The sequence below is a fragment of the Capra hircus genome (genome assembly GCF_001704415.2).
Source record: "Capra hircus breed San Clemente chromosome X unlocalized genomic scaffold, ASM170441v1, whole genome shotgun sequence".
NCBI classification, from domain to species: domain Eukaryota; kingdom Metazoa; phylum Chordata; class Mammalia; order Artiodactyla; family Bovidae; genus Capra; species Capra hircus.
The window spans coordinates 62,237,439-62,258,750 of record NW_017189516.1 but is presented as its reverse complement, the minus strand read 5'-3'; the positions used below and the strand labels follow the sequence as shown (position 1 = coordinate 62,258,750).

General features: G+C 46.6%; 1 protein-coding gene across 2 annotated transcripts in view; it reads left to right on the top strand.

The window, feature by feature from the left end:
- STS (steroid sulfatase (microsomal), isozyme S) overlaps window positions 1-21,312 on the top strand; it is a 157,548-nt gene that overhangs the window by 64,180 nt on the left and 72,056 nt on the right. For both annotated transcript variants that reach the window (XM_018043775.1, XM_018043774.1), the window contains exons 3-6: window positions 7,070-7,210; window positions 8,934-9,055; window positions 9,172-9,294; window positions 13,265-13,688. In XM_018043775.1, coding sequence (XP_017899264.1) covers window positions 7,074-7,210; window positions 8,934-9,055; window positions 9,172-9,294; window positions 13,265-13,688 — 806 coding nt within the window. In that variant the 5' untranslated portion in view covers window positions 7,070-7,073. The remainder of the gene's footprint in view (window positions 1-7,069; window positions 7,211-8,933; window positions 9,056-9,171; window positions 9,295-13,264; window positions 13,689-21,312) is intronic.

Below are 21,312 nucleotides of genomic sequence, written 5' to 3'. Positions count from 1 at the left end.
TGTTTAGCTACGTGCTTAAGTCGCTTCAGTCATGACCGACTCTTTGCGACCCTGTGGACTGGAGCCCTCCAGGCTCCTCCATCAAAGGGATTTTCTAGGCAAGAAGCCTGGAGTGGGTTGCCCTTTCCTCCTTGAGGGCATCTTTCCCTCCAGGCACTGGGTCTTAGCTGAAATATGCAGGACCATTACTTGCCTCATGTGGGCTCTAGTTCCCAGACCAGGGATCGAATCAGGGTCACCCTGCATCGGGAGCACAGAGTCTTAGCCATTGAAACACCAGGGAAGTTCCCGGTTACAAGTCTCGCTTCTAACTTTACATTTGCTGTTAGGCCCTGACACCCACTGAGTCATGTGACGTTGCTGATGGCCCATCTTTTAAAAAAGTTTTATTTATTTTGAAATTAAAAGACGCTTGCTCCTTGGAAGGAACGCTATGATCAACCTAGACAGCATCTTAAAAAGCAGAAACATTACTTTGCCCACAAAGGTCTGTCTAGTCAAAGCTATGGTTTTTCCTGTGGTCATGTATGGATGTGAGAGTTGGACTATAAAGAAAGCTGAGCACAGAAGGATTGATGCTTTGGAACTGTGGTGTTGGAGAAGACTCTTGAGAGGCCCTTGGACTGCAAGGAGATCCAACCAGTCCATCCTAAAGGAAATCAGTTCATTGGAAGGACTGATGCTGAAGCTGAAACTCCAATACTTTGGCCACCTGATGGGAAGAACTGACTCATTGGAAAAGACCCTGATGCTGGGAAAGATTGAAGGTGGGAGGAGAAGGGGACGACAGAGGACGAGATGGTTGGATGGCATCACCGACTTGATGGACATGAGTTTGAGTAGGCTCCGGGAGTTGGTGATGGACAGGGAGGCCTGGCGTGCTGCAGTTCATGGGGTCACAAAGAGTCGGACATGACTGAGCGGCTGAACTGAACTGATTTTGGTTTTGGCTGCATCGAGCCGTCTCTGCCGTGTGGGCTTTCTCTAGTTTTGGTGAGCAGGGTCTACTCTGCCTTGTGTTTCGTGGGCTTCTCATTGTCGTGGTGTCTCTTGGGGTCGAGCATCGGCTCTAGGGCGTGTTGGCTACGGTAGTGGCGGCACACAGGCTTAGTTGCTCCGAGTCAAGTGGGATCCTCCCAGACCAAGGATTGAGCCAGTGTCTCCTGCCTGGGCAGTCAGATTCCTTACCACCGAGCTACCCAGGAAGCCCCTGGACAGCAGAGTCTTAACTGCTGGAGCACCAAGGAAGTGCTGGTCCATCATTTGAATAAAAATGGCTATTGCAAATGTTTCATCCTAATACGGCGATTAAAGCATCTTGTCCCATTGATCGGTCATGCAAGCTTTTCTTTTCCCCTGCAAGGAAGCACAGAATCCAGGAGCACTAAAGAAAAGGCAAGGGTGTTCCTCTGTTGAGTACAATATCAATTCTAAGTTGAAGAACTAGCCAGAGTTAGGCTGAAAAATGTTGTGAATGTACTTATTATCTGATCTACGACGCAGACGTTTTGAGTTATCAGAGAGGATAATTCATCAGTGTGGCTTTGGCAAGCGAATTCATATTCTTTTCCTGTAATCCATTTTCATAGCTTAACATTTTTATTAAAAATGACACCTGTTCCCTCACGAAAAGGAGGCACATTTTTAAGAGCTGCTGATTGATTTTTTCTGCATTATTCAGGAGTTGTGTTTTTATTCAGAAAAATAACAGCTACCACACTGCTCTCAAATCACCTCTGCAGACATATGAGGTTTCTCTTGGTGGGGTCCTCAAACATTTCCATGGGATGAGCAAACTCCGGCAGCAGTGGCAAGCGGAGGACTAGAGAAGACTATCTGAGTGCCTGCTAAGTCACTAAAGTCATGTCTGACTCTTTGCAACCCCTTGGACTATAGCTCACCAGGCTCCTCTGTCCATGGCATTCTTTAGGCAAGAACATTGGAGTGGGTTGCCATTTCCTCCTCCAGGGGATCTTCATGACCCAGGGAGTGAACCCAGATCTCCCACATTGCAGGCAGATTCTTTACCTTTTGAGCCAGGGAAGGCTGTGCAGACCTCCGAACACACAGGATTGTTTGCTGGAGGATCCCGGTGTCTAGTTGTGGATGTCAAGCCAGCTCACAGTTCCCACACGCCTCGAGGAGGATTCTGTGCAGACTTACAATCAAGGATGTGGTCATTCCGTCACTTTGGACAAGTTTAACCTGGTTTTGTTTGGCTGGGCTTTCCGGATGCCTCAGTGGTAAAGAACCTGCCTGCAGTGGAGGAGACGTGGGTTCGATCCCTGGGTCGGGAAGATCCCCTGGAGGAGGAAATGGCAACCCACTCCAAGATTCTTGCCTGGAGAATCCCATGGACAGAAGAGCCTGGCAGGCTACAGTCCATGGGGTCTCAAAGAGCCAGACACGACTGAGCGAATAAACAACAACTTTCTCTGGCTGGATTTTATACCTGGGAGGATATCCTGACTGTGGTTAGGCCATGCCTCTCAGCTGCACCACTATCTTAACTAACAAAGAATTGTTTTTAAGGCCTTTGCATTCTGCTTATAGTAAGTGTTCTCTGGACTTGCTTATAATGTTGGAAAGAGCATCAGTGATTGTGTGAGGGCTGGGGAGGGGGGCGCCCCCATCCGGCTTGGGCTGATGGCCGGGCTAAGGATCATTTGTTTGAAATGGCTCCAATGTGGAGGGGTTCGCTGGCTTTGCTGGAGTGTGGGGTTGGGAGTGGCAGCTGGCCGTGCGCTTAGCACACATCCTACTTGTTTGGAGCCGTCTTTGGCTTGTGACCTACTCTGGTTGTTACAGCCATCAAGCTTGGCCCCAATCCTGGGCGTGCTCAGTCATGTCCGACTCTTTGCAGCCCCATGGCCTGTAGCCCGCCGGGGCTCCTCCATCCATGGGATTCTCCAGGCAAGAATCCTGGAGTGGGTTGCCATGCCCTCTCCAGGGGATCTTCCAGACCCAGGGATCGAACCCGGGTCTCCCACGTCTCCTGCAGAGGCAGGTGGGTTCTTTACCGATGAGCCACCTGAGAAGCCCAGATGCTAATAGGTCAAATGATGTTCCTCTTTCTCTTCTCAAAACGTGGCCTGCGCTGCACGGCTCTCACCCTCGTGGTGAAACCTTTAGGTGGTCCCCAGAGGCCTTCTGGTATTTACAGCACAGACGACGATATCAGGATGGAAAGAAGAATGTCACTGGCTGTCTCCTGGTGATCCAGTGGTTAAGACTTCACCTTCCACTGCAAGGCATGCAGATTTGATTCCTGGTCAAGGAGCATTTATCCCACGTGACTTTAAAAGTGCTCCAAATTAAAAAAAAAAAAAAAAGAATGTCAAGCCTTTTCCAAATTCCTCCCTTTCTCTTCTGCTACAAAGCTTATGGTTCATATTATGTTGTTTTCTCCTCAAGCATTTTCATTCTCTCCAACTAGCCTATAAGAGAAGGAAATGGCAACCCACTCCAGTGTTCTTGCCTGGAGAATCCCAGGGATGGGGTAGCCTGGTGGGCTGCCATCTATGGGGTCGCACAGTGTTGGACACGACTGAAGCGACTTAGCAGCAGCAGCAGCCTATAAATGTTGGCCCAATCCTTCAGACTGAATGTTAGAAATCTAAGCGAATAAGCCCATTTGTATCTTATTTTTGTTTTTAATTAAGATTCCACCTATTTGTTGTTTTTAGGCTGCTCAGCCCTGTCCGACTCTTTGAGACCCCATGGACCGAAGCACACCAGGCTTCCCTGTCCATCACCAGCGCCCAGAGCTTGCTCAATCACATGTCCATTGAGTCAGTGATGCCCATCCAACCATCTCATCCTCTGTGGTCCCCTTCTCCTCCCACCCTCAATCTTTCCCAGCATCAGGGTCTTTTCCAATGAGTCAGCTCTTCGCATCGGGTGGCCAAAGTATTGGAGCTTCAGCTTCAGCATCAGTCCTTCCAGTGAATATTCAAGACCGATTTCCCTTAGGATGGACTGGTTGGATCTCCTTTCAGTCCAAGGGACTCTCAAGAGCCTTCTCCAACACCACAGCTCAAAAGCATCAATTCTTTGGCGATCAGCCTCCTTTATGGTCCAATTCTCACATCCATACATGACTACTGGAAAAACCACAGCTTTTAAGAAGACCACATATTCAGATGGGATTTTTCCTGCCCTAATGTCAGACAGTATTTCTTCATGACTTTAAAAGAGGTCATCTGTGTAGATGACAGTTGATGACATATCATTGATGATACATGGCTCAAATTAAACAAAATGGCATTGCTTCTAAACAAAGTATGGTTTGCAATGTAGGTTTTTCTTTGTTTCCAGTAAACCTTTTCTGCACAGATCTGAAACTTGTTGGTTGCCGTGGTAAAGTTTTCCAATTAAGTCAGAGCAGTGTTAATTTTCTTATAATGAACAGATTCGATGTAATTATATCGCTAGTTATGAAAATGTTCTTTAATCTCTCTGCAGCAGAATAATTCTGTTTTAGAAATAGCTACGTTCTCAAAAAAAATTTTTGTTTTTCTTCTTTGCCAGACGAAGGTTGTTCAGAAAAATAATTTTCTCAGGGAGGAGCGTTTGCTGTTTTTCAAATGAATGTGCTATACTCTTACTCTTAATATTTTAGAGCACTTTTATTTCATTTTAAGTACTTTTATCAACTAAGTCCTTTAAGAGTTTGAAACATCTTTAGGAAGACCTGTTCTACTCCATGTTTGTGGGGGAAAAATAAGTTCTGGTTATTATGATAATAGTTTTCATGCAGTGGGATTGAAAGTGACTAGTAAGATAAAATTTCAGACTTTTTTTTCCCTTAATTTAGTTTTAATTGGAGGATAATTGCTTTACAATATTGTGTTGGTTTCTACTGTACATCCACACGAATCAACTGCAGGAATACACGCGTCCCCTCCGTTTTGAACCTCCCAGCCCACCGCGCCCCTCTCGGTGGTCAGAGAGCTCCCTGTATCAGTCGGCAAATCCCTCTGGCTGCCTGTTTTCCGTGTGATGATGTCTGTGTGTCAGCTCCATTGCCTCTGTTCCTCCCACCCTCTGCTTGCCCTTCACTGTGTCCACAAGTCTGTTCTCTGTGTCTGCATCCCCATTGTAGGTTCATCAGCACCATCTTCCTCGTTCCTTATATGTGCCTTAATACATGCTGTTTGTCTTTCTCTTTCCGACGTACTTCACTCTAACGGGCTCTAGGTTCATCCACCTCATGAGAACTGACTCAAACATGTCCCTTTTCGTGGCTGAGCAGTATTCCGCTGCATATATGTACCACAACTTCTTTCTCCCTTCATCTCTCGATGGGCATCTAGGCAGAACATTCTTCGTTTTTAAGGTGACCAAGTCGTAAAGATAGAGTGAGAGATGCTCAAAGTGAGGCGGACAGGCTTGCAGAGTTGCTTCCGAGCTCTCGCTTGTATATTTTATCCAACATGTATACAGAAGTTAGAGACACAGTTCCTTTAAAGCTATGTTTTTATATACATGTATTTATTTGATGGTGCCAGGGTCTGAGCCGTGGCGTATGGGGTCTTTTGTTGTGGGGTGCGATGAATTCACTCCTTCCACACCTCTTAGTACCCTTAGTTCTGAATGTTACAGCGCAACATTCAGAAAACTAAGATCATGGCATCCAGTCCCATCATTTCCTGGAAAATAGATGGGGAAACAGTGGAAACAGTGTCAGACTTTATTTTTCTGGGCTCCATAATCACTGCAGATGGTGACTGCAGCCATGAAATTAAAGATGCTTACTCCTTGGAAGGAAAGTTATGACCAACCTAGATAGCATATTCAAAAGCAGAGACATTACTCTGCCAACAAAGGTCCGTCTAGTCAAGGCTAAGGTTTTTCCTGTGGTCATGTATGGATGTGAGAGTTGGACTATAAAGAAAGCTGAGTGCAGAAGAATTGATGCTTTTGAACTGTGGTGTTGGAGAAGACTCTTCTCAAGGAGATCCAACCAGTCCATCCTAAAGGAGATCAGTCCTGGGTGTTCATTGAAAGGACTGATGCTGAAGCTGAAACTCCAATAGTTTGGCCACCTGATGGGAAGAACTGACTGATTGGAAAAGACCCTGTTGCTGGGAAAGATTGAAGGCAGGCGCAGAAGGGGACGACAGAGGACGAGATGGTTGGATGGCATCCCCGACACGATGGACATGGGTTTGGGTGGACTCCAGGAGTTGGTGATGGACAGACAGGCCTGGCATGCTGCAGTTCATGGGGTCGCAAATACTCGGACACGACTCAGCGACTTGAATGAACTGAACTGAACTGAGCACCCAGTGCTGCTCCAGGCAATGAACCTTGTCTTCCTTGAGCTTGGAAAGGTTTGCGACACTCCCACGTCTGCAGGTTTCCCTTTTGAAAGCTGCTGTACCTACAGGTGACAGTCGCGGCTAATTTTAGAAAGGGGTTGACATTGACAACTGGATTATCCTGAAATGCCTGTTTTTTGTTGTTGTTGTTGTTGCTTTTCCAGTGCAGAGTAGAGAACTTTTAGCTGCTGACAGAGCCTGCCTTAAAGAGATGATTGTTTTCATTTTTCAAGAGGAGATGACTGTGTTTTCATTTTTCCAGACAGAGCCTGTGTTTTGGTTTGAGGTAGAAAGGAAAGGTCAGCGCTGTGCAGGGAGAAAGAAATGTTTGTTGTAGAAACAAACACACAGGGCAGAGAGGATGCGGTTCTTTCTATGGTGATGTCTCAGGTTTCCCAGGTGGCTCCAACGCAGGAGACGTAAGAAACTGGGGTTCACTCCGTGTGTCAGAGAAAATCCCCTGGAGGAGGGCATGGCAACCCTCTCCAGGATTCTTCCCTGGAGAATCCCACGGACAGAAGAGCCTTGTGGGCTGCAGTCCCCGGGGTCGCAGAGAGTCGGACACGACTGAAGCGACTTAGCACGCACATGACTTCTGAGTTGCTTTGGATCCTGTACCATCCGGGGCGGGTGGGTGGACAGTACCTTTTCTTCCAGGGGGAGGGCGAGAAGGGAGGATGCCAGAGAAGGAGAACGGTCCCTCCCGCCAGCATCCTTCGTGACTCTCTTGCCCTCGCCCTTTGCAGAGACATGATGACCCTTCTGCTTCTGCTGCTGTTCCTCTGCGAGGCCCAGAGCCGGGTGGCGTCAAAGCCCAACTTCGTCCTGCTGATGGCTGACGACCTTGGCATCGGGGACCCCGGTTGCTACGGCAACAAGACTCTCAGGTGCGGCGATGGGTCAACACAGGGCCCCCTCCACAGGCTGGCCGCCCCGTGACAGGCGGCGGGTGTTCGTGGAACACAGACCACGTGGAGACGTGCAAAGCCCACCCTCCCCTCCAGCTGCACGCCATGTGTAAGGCTATGTGTAGACACTGAAAACCAAGACTCCCCTCAAGCCATGTAAACCATGGTGCTCCGAGATCACGAAAAGCAGGAGCTTCGTCTTCTTCACCCTTGTAGGGAATTCCCTTGCCATCCGGAAGAGTCGGACACAGCTTAATGATGGAACAACAACAACAGTTCATATTAGATATGCTATTAGATGTGATATTCCTAAAGTTTATTAATGTAATAGGCAACTGGTCCCACTAAGGAGTCTTAATTTTTAAATTTGCAATCAAGTCTTTAAAGTTTACCGTCTGCTAATTATCAAAAGAAAGAAAAGGGCTATACAGTCATAGGTAAGAATTTATAATAATAAATTCATAATAATATCCTAAACCTATCTTGTTCTCCATATTAGCATCCAATTCTTTTTCTTTTAATTGAAGTACAATTGATCTACAATATTGTTTTAGTATATATATACACACTGGAGAAGGCAGTGGCACCCCACTCCAGTACTCTTGCCTGGATAATCCCATGGACGGAGGAGCCTGGTGGGCTGCAGTCCATGGGGTCGCTAAGAGTCAGACACGACTGAGCGACTTCCCTTTCACTTTTCACTTTCATGCGTTGGAGAAGGAAATGGCAACCCACTCCAGTGTTCTTGCCTGGAGAATCCCAGGGACGGGGGAGCCTGGTGGGCTGCTGTCTATGGGGTCACACAGAGTTGGACACGACTGAAGCGACTTAGCAGCAGCAGCAGCATATATATATACACGTGTGTGCTGTGTGCTAAGTTACTTCAACCATGTCAGAGTCTTTACAACCCCATGGACGTAACCCACCAGGTTCCTTTGTCCATGGGATTTCCCAGGCAAGAATACTGGAGTGGGTTGCCATTTCCTCCTCCAGGGGATCTTCCCGACCCAAGGATCGAACCCAGGTCTCCCGCCTTGCAGGCAGATTCTTTCCCGCCTGAGCCACCAGGCAGAGCCTGATGAGAACTCCTCCAGAGCATCTCTTTGGCTGTGGTTGGGAAGAGGAGAGTCAGGCTGCCCCCAGAGCTTTCCCGTTTGGGGGCACAGAGGTGACTGGGTGGGGGATACGTAGGCAACTGGCAGGGACAGCTGAGAAGGAGAGAGACCTTGGAACATCTCCATCCCCCTGGTCCCAGCAGCCCATTCTCAGGACTTGTCGTCTCCCTCCTAAACCAGAAGCTCAGAGCCCTGGGCGAGTGAGGTCCCCCAGAGAGGGCTGACCTTGATCGTGGAGCCCTCAGTGTGGTTTTATCCTTACTCAGAGCCATGGGGCTGTTTCAGTTCCCTTTCCTTCCCTTCTTCCCACCACGTGTTGTGGTTCACTCATTCAGTCGTGTCCGACTCTCTGTGACCCCACAGACCACAGCACGCCAGGCTTCCCTGTCCATCAGTGTATCCCAGAATTGGCTCAAACTGATGCCCATCGAGTCAGTGACGCCATCCAATCATCTCATCCTTTGTCGTCCGCTTCCCACCAAGACACACGGGTCTGTTTCCCTGGGTTACTGAGAAGCGACTCACTGTGCAAAGCCCCCGGAGAAGCTTTCTTAAGATCATGATGAATGACCGAGTCTCTGTTCCAGGACTCCCAATATCGACCGCCTGGCCAGAGGGGGCGCGAAGCTCACACAGCACCTGGCAGCGTCGCCCCTCTGCACGCCCAGCAGGGCAGCCTTCATGACCGGCCGGTACCCTGTCCGCTCAGGTAACGCCCCCGCCCCAGCCCCCGCCCACCCCTGCTGGCTCCTGCCCCGCGGTACTCGTCCTCCTCCCAGTCCTAATGGTCCTCCCCGTCTTCATGGTAGATTTCTCATTGCTCAGGAGTAGCATCTCAGTCCCAAGTGGGAGTCTTCCTCTTCTCGGCCTCTTCTGGAGGACTGCCCCCCAGTGAGATTACGTTCGCCAAGCTTCTGAAGGATCAAGGCTATTCCACGGCTCTGATAGGTATGGGCGGCTGGGTGTGGGGACTGAGGATCTGGGCGGGGTGGTTGGGAGAGTGGGGAGGGCGTGACCACAGCCATCTTTAGGGTGACACGGCTGATAGAATTTGCAGAGCTGTAGATAGGGAAGAAACAATTTCAACTCCAAATCAAAACAGCAGGCATCTGTATGCACTGTTTGAATGTGGATGTGCTCCTTATTTATGTATCTCTGTGTATGTGTGTCAATGGACGGATGGATGGGTGCTAGGTAGATAAGGATAGACACACAGATGGACTCACAGATGGACAAATGGATAGATGGAGAGATAGCTGAGTCAGGTGATAGGGACTGGGAGAGGTAGCTCAGTAGATGAGATGGATGATGGGTGAATGGCTGATGGATGAACTGTGGATGCTGGATGGATGAATGGATGCTGGTGGATGGTAGATGGATGGTGGATAGATGGGTGGTAGGTGGATGGTGGATACTGGATGGATGGAGAGGTGGATGGATGATGGAGGGATGGGAGGTGAATGGCAAATACTGGATGCGTGGTACTGGATGGGTGGATGATGGCTACTGGATGGATGGGTGAATGGTGGATGGATGGTAGGTAGATGGTGGTTACTGGATAGATGGGTGGATGCTGGGTGGATGGTGGATGGATGGATGGATACATAATGGATGGATTGTAGGTGGATGATGGATACTAGATAAATGGATGAATGGTGGATGCTGATGGATGGATAGTGGATGGATGGATGATGGATGGTAGATGGATGGTGGATACTGGATGGATGGATGGATGGTGGATGAATGGATGCTGTATGGGAGAAGGGAGATGGATGATGGATGGATGGTAGATGGATGGATGGGTGATGGATGGTAGATGGTAGGTGGATGGTGGATATTGGATGGATGGATGCAAGGTGGGTGGATGGATGGATACATAATGGATGGATTGTAGGTGGATGATGGATACTAGATAAATGGATGAATGGTGGATGCTGATGGATGGATAGTGGATGGATGGATGGTGGATGGTGGATGGATGATGGATGGATGGTAGATGGTAGATGGATGGTGGATACTGGATGGATGGATGGATGGTGGGTGGATGGATGATGGATGGGATAAGGGAGATGGATAGTGGATACTGGATGGATGATGGATGGATGGTAAATGAAAGGTGGATGGTGGATACTGGATGGATGGATGCAGGGTGGATGGATGGATGGATACATAATGGATGGATTGTAGGTGGATGATGGATACTAGATAAATGGATGAATGGTGGATGCTGATGGATGGATAGTGGATGGATGGATGGTGGATGGTAGATGGATGACGGATGGATGGTAGAGGTAGATGGATGGTGGATATTGGATGGATGCATGGATAGATGGTAGATGGATTATGGACGGATGGTGGATACTGGATGGATGGATGGATGGTACATGGTAGATGGATAATGGATGGATGATGGAGGGATGGTAGATGGATAGTGGATACTGGATTGATGGATGGATGGATGGATAATGGATGATGGGTGGATGGTAGATGGATGGATGAAGGATGGATGGTAGGTGGACAATGGATATTGGATGGATGGATGGACAGAGAATCCATAGATGGGTGGGTGGATGAATAGTGGATACTGATTGGCTGGCTGAAGGGGTGAGTGGGTCAGTGGGTGAGTGACTGGATGCATGAATGAATGGTAGGTGGTGAATGAGTGGATGTTGGATGGATGAGACACAGAGGCAGAAAGTTGAAATATATGGTAGATAACAGAAAAATGCATAGTTGTGCACACAGCAAACACCACCACACACCCACACCTACACACACCATACTATTGATAAACATTTTCATCTTACATGGCAGTAATAAAATTGCATCTGAATGTTTCTCATTCGACATTCCCACTGACTTTATTCTCTTGATAGGAAATGAATCCTTCTCCCCTTTCCTTTGATGAGCTTGGGTCTATGTAGGTCATCAGACAAATCATGGAAAATCTCATGGGAGCAAAACAACCCTTCTCTTCCTTCCCACATCTTGTCATAAAGCCACCATCACTTTTTCTCTTGTGTGACGTGCTCACTAATTCACTGATGCACTTCACATTTTATAAGAAATGTTTCAGTTCAGTTCAGTTGCTCAGTCATGTCCAACTCTTTGCGACCCTATGAATCACAGCACGCCAGGCCTTCCTGTCCATCACCAACTCCAGGAATTCACTCAGACTCAAGTCCATGGAGTCAGTGATGCCATCTCATCCGCTGTCATCCCCTTCTCCTCCTGCCCCCAATCCCTCCCAGCATCAAGGTCTTTTCCAATGAGTCAGCTCTTTACATCAGGTGACCAAAGTATTGGAGCTTCAGCTTCAGCATCAGTCCTTCCAGTGAATATTCAGGACTGATTTCCTTTAGGATGGACTGGTTGGATCGCCTTGCAGTTCAAGAGACTCTCAAGAATCTTCTCCAATATCACAGTTCAAAAGCATCAGTTCTTTGGTGCTCAGCTTTCTTCACAGTCCAATTCTCACATCCATACATGACCACTGGAAAAACTATAGCCTTGACTAGATGGGCCTTTGTTGGCAAAGTAATATCTCCGCATTTGAACATACTATCTAGGTTGGTCATAACTTTCCTTCCAAGGAGTAAGCGTCTTTTAATTTCATGGCTGCAATCACCATCTGCAGTGATTTTGGAGCCCAAAAAATAAAGTCTGACACTGTTTCCACTGTTTCCCCATCTATTTCCCATGAAGTGATGGGACCAGATGCCATGATCTTCGTTTTCTGAATGTTGAGCTTTAAGCCAACTTTGTCACTCTCCTCTTTCACTTTCATCAAGAGGCTTTTTAGTTCCTCTTCACTTTTTGCCATAAGGGTGGTGTCATCTGCATATCTGAGGTTATTGATATTTCTCCCGGCAATCTTGATTCCAGCTTGTGCTCCTTCCAGCCCAGAATTTCTCATGATGTACTCTGCATATAAGTTAAATAAGCAGGGTGACAACAAACAGCCTTGACATACTCCTTTTCCTATTTGGAACCAGTCTGTTGTTCCATGCCCAGTTCTAACTGTTGCTTCCTGGCCTGCATACAGGTTTCTCAAGAGGCAGGTCAGGTGGTCTGGTATTCCCATCTCTTTCATAATTTTCCACAGTTGATTGTGATCCACAGAGTCAAAGGCTTTGGCATAGTCAATAAAGCAGAAATAGATGTTTTTCTGGAACTCTCTTCCCTTTTCCATGATCCAGCAGATGCGAAGCAGTGTTGTAATCAATAAAGACTTTGAAAGTGGTCCATGTCCAAAACAGGCTTCCCAGGTGTCCCTAGTGGTAAAGAACCCACCCGCCAGTGCAGGAGACATAAGAGATGTGGGCTCGATCCCTGGGTCAGGAAGATCCCCTGGAAGAGGGCACAGCAACCCACTCTGGTATTGTTGCCTGGAGAATCCCATGGACAGAGGAGCCTGGTGGGCTACTGTCCCTGGGGTTGCAAAGAGCTGGACATGACTTAGGGACTACATGTCAAAGAAAAAAGAAAAAAAAGAGAATATTAAAAAAAATAAAAATAAAAAACACCTGTCCCAGAAAAACATTGGTGTTTTCTTCTGTAGTTTTTTTCTCCTGCCTATGAAGTATAATACTGGGGCTTCCTTAGTAGCTCAGTGGTAATCTGTCTGCTAGTGCAGGAGATTTAAGAGACCCAGGTTCCATCCCTGGGTTGGGAAGGTCCCCTGGATCTTCCAGTCCCCAGATCCCCTCTTGTTTTCTGGTGGCATGCGTAGTTCCTACCCTAGACCATTTAGGGAAAAGGAGGTGAACGGGATTGAATAGATGTATTTTGATGATAGAACAGAGAGGCCCTACAGGGTGTCAACCCACAGGTGTCCAAAGCTGAGCTGGGCATGGGGGGCGGGGAGGGTGGGTTCCGCTGGCTCTAAACTCGCCGCCCCTGTGGTCTGCGCCCTCAGGCAAGTGGCACCTGGGCATCAGCTGCCACGACCGCGGCGACTTCTGTCACCACCCGACCAGCCACGGCTTCGACTACTTCCACGGGCTGCCCGTGACCAACCTGCGGGACTGCAAGCCGGGCGAGGGCAGCGTGTTCACCCGGGCCTTCCGGCTGCTGGTGTTCGTGCCCCTGCAGCTCATCGCCGTGGCCCTGCTGACCCTGGCCTTGCTCAAGTGGCTGCGGCTCTGCCGGGCGCCCCCCTGCGTCTTCCTCTTCCTCTTCCTCCTGGCCGCCCTACTCCTCGGCCTCCTGCTCGGCTTCCTGCACTACTTCCGGCCGCTCAACTGCTTCCTGATGCGGAACCGTGACGTCACGCAGCAGCCCATGTCCTACGACAACCTCACGCAGAGGCTCACGGCGGACGCCGCCCGCTTCTTACGTCGGTGGGTCACCTCTCCCGGCCCGACGGTGCCTGGAACGCGTGGACGGTGCCTTCTCCGGGGTCTGGGCGGAGGTAGAGGGGAGGAGGGACCGCACTGCCCGGCGAGCCACGTTTGCAAACTCCTGTGCTTGGGGGGGATGTCTCCAAAGGATGCACGTGGAAAATGAGATGGCGTGCTTTGCAGAGGTGTGTGTTGGGAGCAAGGGGAAGAGACCCTGATGCTGGGCAAGATAGAAGGCGGGAGGAGAAGGGGACGACAGAGGATGAGATGGTCGGATGGCATCACCGACTCGATAGACATGAGTTTGAGTAAATTCTGGGGAGCTGGTGATGGACAGGGAGGCCTGGCGTGCTGCAGTCCATGGGGTTGCAAAGAGTCGGCCGTGACTGAGCAACTGAACTGAACTGACCTAGGTGGGTCTTGGGAGTTGCAGTGCTGTAGGCTTGCTCCTCCCAGAGTCTCTTTGCCAGGTCCCCCCCATCCTGTGCAAATGAGTGTGTGTGTGTGCTCAGTCGTGTTTGACTCTTTGCCACGACGTGGACTGTAGCCCACCAGGCTCCTCTGTCCATGGGATTCTCCACACAAGAATACTGGAGTGGGTTGCCGTTTCCTTCTCCGGGGGGATCTTCCCAACCCAGGGGTCTAACCTGGGTCTCTTGCGTTGGTGGGTGGATTCTTTACCACTGAGCCACCTGGGATGTGTTCACAGTGCTCGTGTGTGTGTGCATGCGTGCCTGTGTGCGTGCGTGTGTGTGTGCTAAGTAACTTCAACCAAGTTATTAACCACTGACCTCCAGGGAAGGCCCTCTACAGGTTTCTCCTCTTGTTAAGCTGCCTGAAAAAGAACGTGGAAGTGTTAGTTGCTCAGTTGTGTCCAACTCTTTCAGGGAAGATTCCCCTGGAGGAGGGCATGGCCATCCACTCCAGTATTCGTGCCTGGAGAATCCCATGGACAGAGGAGCCTGGCGGGCTACAGTCCACCGGGTTGCAAAGAATTGGACACGACTGGGTGACTAACACACATATCTGACTCTTTGCGACTCCCTGGCTACGTTTTTCTAGAAGGCAGCAAAAGCTTTTGAACTTTGGAAGACGTGCACTTTACACCATCATCCGATAAGAGGTCACACGCAGATGTTTAGCTGAAACCTTTCCCCAAAGGAATTACTTCTCACAGGGATTGCTTCTGATGCTTTCTACCTGATTCCGTTTTCATTTTCTCAAAAAATAATCTGGTTGTGACACTAAATTGACATTGTGACTCAGCAAGGAGTGCCAATCTGCGTGGCTGACAAAGCTCTTATTATCTCCTGGGAAGGAGTTAACCTCACACTATTAAGTTACACTTAATAAGTGTAACCTTACACTAAGTATAACCTTACACTTTTAAGTAAGTAATAGTAGTGTAAGTATAACCTTACACTATTGAGGTTAACCTCCTGGGTTAACCTCACTGTTTTATAAATAAGAGAAAGGCTGTTCTGAAGTAGAATGGTACTCTGTGGATGTCAGACCTACACGTTTCAGCCAAAATACAACAGACTCATGCTCGAAAATCTTGCTGAAACAGCGAAACCTTCTTATGTCCGTCTCCACTCACCAGAAATCTCTCAGAAACCTGCCAGGGGGAGATGAATAATACACTGCCCCTTTCAAATGACAGGGTTCAGGAGTGACACTCAACTTCCAAGGCGAGTCAGTCTTTTGCAGCAGGTGGTATTTTGACACAGATGATTGAAACTATTTGATATGTGAATATTCATACGATTAGAAGGAATTTTAATGGATTCCTCAGCGTATGATCTTGAGAGGGGATCCAAAAACATTTGATTAGCCCGAGGGTATTGAATCTCAGACAGTTTATCTTTTTAAACTTTTAAATTTTTATTTATTTTTAAATTGAAGCAGCATTGATTTACAATGTTATGTTAGTTTCAGGGGTACAGCAAAGTGATTCAGTTTTGTCTATAACATACAGATAGATAATACTTTCCAGATTCTTTTCCATTATAGGTTTATTATAATTGAATATAATTACCTGTGCTGTGGGCAGCAGGTCCTTGTTGATTATCTATTTCATATATAGTAGTGTGTGTATCTGTTAATCCCAAACTCCTAATTTTTACCCCCTCCACTGTCCCCTTTGGTAACCAGTCATACATTTGTTTTCTATGTCCATCAGGCTATTTCTGTTCTGTTAATAAGTTCGCTTGCACTGGTTTTTTTTTTTTAGATTTCACAAGTGATATCATATGGTATTTGTCTTTCTCTGTGTGACTTAACTTCACTATGTGTGACCATCTGTAGCTCCATCCATGTTGCTACTAATGGCATTATCTCCGTCTTTTTCATGGCTCAGTAATATTCCATTTTCTTTACCAATTCCTCTGCTGGTGGACCTTTACATCGTTTCCATATCTTGGCTTTTCAGAATAGCACTGTTAAAAAGATTAAGGTGTATATATCTTTTCTAGTGATGGGTTTGTCCAGAAAACCATGCCCAGGAGTGGGATTTCTGGATCTTGTGATAGTTTTATTTTTAAGTTAAGGAATTTCCATATTGTTCTCCATAGTGGCTGCACAAATTCACATTGCCACCAACAGTATAGGAGGGTTGTCTTTCTGCATACCCTCTCCTGCATTTATTATCTGTAGACTTTTTGTTGTCTGTTTAATTTTTTGCCATGCTGCACGACATGTGGGATGTAAGTTTCCCGACCGAGGCTCGAACCCAGGCCTCCTGCGTGGGAAGCGCAGAGTCTTAACCACTAGACCACCAGGGAAGTCCCTATTTGTAGACTTTCGGATGCTGGCTGTTCTGACTGGTGTCAGCTAGGACCTCATTGCAGACTGAATTTGCATTTCTCTAATACTTGGCTGTCCAACCAGTTTATCTTGATTTTACTCAGGTTTCTGCAATTTTCTTTCAGAACTAGATGTTTAGGATATTCTAGCAATATTATAGTTGGTGGTTGTGGTTACTGAGTTATTTTTAAAGGGTTTTGTCTTCAAAGGGGTGATTCCAATGCATCAGGTTGGCCAAAAAGTTCGCTTGGAGTTTTCTGTGACATCTTAGGCTTCCCTGAGAGTTCAGTTGGTAAAGAATCTGCCTGCAATGCAGGAGACCCCAGTTCGATTCCTGGGTCAGGAATACCCGCTGGAGAAGGGAGAGGCTACCCACTCCCGTATTCTTGGGCTTCCCTGGTGGCTCCAGTGGTAAAGACTCTACCTGCAATGCAGGAGACCTGGGTTCAGTCCCTGGGTTGGGAAGATCCCCTGGAGGAGGGAAAGGCTACCCACTCCAGTATTCTGGCCTGGAGAATCCCATGGACTGTGAAGTGACATCTTAACGAAAAACCCAAATGAACTTTTTGGGCAACCCAGGAAATGCCTGTTGCCCGTGTTGGAGCAATATATAAGCGGTCAATATTAGTTAAAATACTATCATGTGTGTACCACAGCACCCTTCTTAAGGCACTTCTCACGTGCATTATCTGAAGACTGAAAGATTTAAAAAGCATCTAGGTTAGCTGCTTACTCATGTTTTTTGTTGTTGTTGTTGTTGTTGTTTTTTAATTAATTTTTTCTCTCTGAGCTGTCCTCATTAAAAACTTTTAAAATTAAATTTGAAATATAGTTGATGGACAATATTATGCTAAATTTCAGGTATACAACATGGTGATTTGCCACTTAAATACATCACGAAATGATGACCATAATAAGTCTAGTGAAGATATATCCCAATAAAAGTTATCATTGCATTAAAAAAGAAGCATCTAAAAAAAAAAAGCATCTAGGTAAAACTATTTTTTGGGTAACAGTTCTATTAGAGAAGATATCTGATTTGCTGAATTGTTGTACTTAAGGATCTTGACAGAATCACTTTAATATGGGACCAGAGAACCGTAATGAGTGGTGATGCTTCCACATTTATAAAAAGTTTTCTCAAGGATCTGAAGGCACATAAATGTGTTATCTCTTTAACCAGAGTATCCTGACAAATGCAGCTCTTAACACCGTTATGGGGCTTCTTTGTTGGCTCAATGGTAAAGAATCTGCCTGCAATGTGGGAGACCTGGGTTCAATCCCTGGGTCGGGAAGATCCCCTGGAGAAGGAAATGGGAGCCCACTCCAGTATTCTTGCCTGGAGAATCCCATGGACAGAGGAGTGTGGTGGGCTGCATTCCCTGGGGTCGCAAAGGACAGGACATGACTAAACAACAGCAACCGCCTTTATGAGGCGTAGATTCAGGGCTAGTCAGTAACAGAAGTACTGAGGAGTACTGGAGTGGGTTAACCGTTTGCTTCTCCAGGGCCGCTTCCTGACCCAGGGATCAAACTCAGTCAAAGCTGCAAACTCTTAGGTCTCCTGCTTGGGCAAGTGGACTCCTGCCAGGGTCCAGCCCCGATGGATCCAGGGAATTCGAAGGTGGGGACGGCGTTGGCGTCCTTGGAAAAATACATCTTTAATTACAGATATATAGAGAGATTAGAAACGGATAGTGTAGTAGGAAGATTAGTGGAGAAAAAGAGGCTGAATAACTTGGATTATGTGGAATAGCATCCATGCTCCAGATGGGAATTCAGCCAGAAAAACTGGGAGCAAGAAAGAAACGACATGGGGGAATCAGTCTTTCCGGAAACTGATCCAATTTCTTTATTTTTGGGTTTGTTTATATACCTTTTGTTACATATAGGGATGAATACAGAGTCACGCGGGATAAAGTCCTGACCTTTATCAAAATCAGGTGCTTCACATAAAAAGGTCTTAGGGATTTTATGATCCTTTCTTTCTGATAACCGAAAACTTAATTTTTCCAAGGGTGTTTTTTCTTAAACCAGGCACCACCCTCCAAATAAAGTTACATTCCTATAGGGTGAGGGTGTAGTGAGTTACAATCAAGAAAGGAATTTATTTAACCCAAGGTTAACATGATTAATCTTAAAGGTTAATACTTATTTCTCCTATATGCTTAAAGGTTAATGCTTATTTCTCCTATATGCTAGTTATATTCATTATAAGGGCAGGGAATATGGAGATTTAGCAGCAAACATCAGCCCAACAAATGAAAATCCTTTCACCAATGTTCCCCTTAAGATCTATTTAGTCTTAAGATAGTGATAAATTTACATTTTCACATAGCAAGGACACAGGGATTTATAACAAAGTACAGTGATCTATTACAAAAGAGAAAATCCATTAACTCAAAAAGTCTAGTATTGCTAACCTTAAAAACTACTATATTTCCTTTTCTATAGTCCAAATACATTGATTAATATATTCCCAGGTGCCTAAGGATATGGAGGCCTGGCGGCAATCATTGACTCAACAAGAAGAAAAAGCCCTGTGCTAATTAAGACTCTCAAAATACTCCAAAACTCTCTGTGCTGTTTGTGGTTAAGAGGTAGTAAACAATCATGTGCCTAGTGGCAGGAGTATGGATAATCCTGTCACACAAGCTAGTCTGTCAGCAGAGAGGTTTGACCTGAGACATCCTTGTCCCACCCAGAGCAGGGAATTAGCAGCAATTATTGGCACAACAAATGAAAAACCCTTCACCAATATAATTCCTAACCAACCCACTATACTAATAATTTCTAACTCCCCAAAAGAATTTGCCTTTAGTAAGTCTAAAACATCTCATGCCTCTCAGGTTGGGAAACAGTCACATGTGGCCGGACGAACCTATACAGGTGGGCTAGATAACCTTCAGAGGAGTCCGTAAGCTGAAACACTCTTGTCACGCCCAGGAATTTTTATTGCCTTGGAGCTGCGCGTTTACTCCTTCTCCGAGAGAAACGGTTATGGGGGAGAGCCCCCCGTAAAGTCAGAGGTGTAGGTGAGAGCATAAAACAGACTCTGGTTTTGGGGTTAGATGCTCGGGAACAGGGGGTTTCCTGAGGCTTCATCACGCCTTTGCGTATGCCAAGCCTCCTTCCTCATGACCTTTGCCCTGGGCGGAGTTCCTCACGCTGGCCCCCGGCAGACTCCCTACCACTGAGCCACCAGGTAAGCCCAAAACACACTATAACTAACAAGCAATCCTCGTTGCTCTGACAGGCAGGAGTGACTTGTAGATTTCTTAGAGATCCTTAACTCTCCTTTTGTGCCCTGAAGGAAGGGTCCTTCAATTCATTGTAGCTTTCTCCCTGCTCATGACTCTGTCCTGTGCTTTATAAAATAGATCCAGGTTGGGTGCCCACCTAGGGGCATGTTCAGGTTTTAGCAGATACTGGTTAGTTAACACGTCAGTTACTGTGCATATACACATATTCTTGGGCACATTTCATACCCATTACCTCTTTTTTTTAATTTTAATTTTTTATTTTTGGCTGAACCAGGTCTTAGCTGAGGCATGTAGCATCTTCGATCTTTGGTTGGGGCATATGGATCTTTTTAGTTGAGTCATGCAAACTCTTAGTGTCAGCGTGTGGGATATAGTTTCCTGACCAGGGATCAAACCCAGGCCCCCTGCATTGGAAATGCGGAGTGTTACTCAGTGGACCACCAGAGAGTTCCCGCCCCACCCCCCACCCCGCCTTACATGGTACAAAAGGACCCTGGGAGATGAGGGTTGAGGTGTCTTCTTGTGGGGGAGTCTGAGGCTCAGAAGTTGAGAGTGATATCCACAGCCCCACAAGTACACAGTACCTAGTGGATTAAAGCCCACATCTAACTCTGAGGGCTCTCCCAAGTGGCCTGTAACAAGCTTGCTGCCTTCTCTGCTTCTGCCCTGACTGCAGACTTTCCAACCAGGTCTGAGTATGGGTTATTTGGAAGAAGGTTAGGGAGTTCAACACCCCTGCTCCAAATGTGTGAGGCCAGGTTTCAGTCCCCGAAAGGGGAACACACCTGGGAATTCTTAGATAAGCTCATGTCTATAGCACAGTCCTTAGGGCCTCCTAGGTGGTGCTCGTGGTAAAGAACCTCCCTGCCAGTGCAGCAGACATACGAGTTTGCAGGTTCAATCCCTGGGTCGGGAAGATTCCCTGGAGGAGGGCATGGCAACCCACTCCAGTATTCTAGCCTGGAGAATCCCATGGGCAGAGGAGCCTGGTGGGCTATAGTCCATGGGGTTGCAAACAGTCGGACAGAAGTGAAGCAACTTAGCACAGCACAGCACAGATATCTATATATGGAGAGACATAAATCATCCGTCAGAGAGACAGAAATCTCAGATACATAAATATCTCAGATATATCTATATATATACAAATATCTATATATCCGTCTCTGTATATATGTTTTATGAAACACAAGACATATCCGAAAATGAGCTTCAGTGAAAACAGTATATATTTTACTTCTCGCTATATACTTTAAAGATATATATATATAGTCAGAAGTAAAATACATACTAACCATTTTCATTGATTTTATATATATATATTTAAAGTGTATAATGAGAAGTAAAATACATGCTAACCATTTTCATTGATTTTATATATATATATCTTTAAAGTGTATAATGAGAAGTAAAATGCATGCTAACCATTTTCATTGATTTTATATATATATATATCTGTAAAGTGTATAACGAGAAGTAAAATGTATACTAACCATTTTCACTGAAGCTCATTTCCAGATATGTCTTGTGTTTCATAAAAGTGTCCTTTTAGGGTC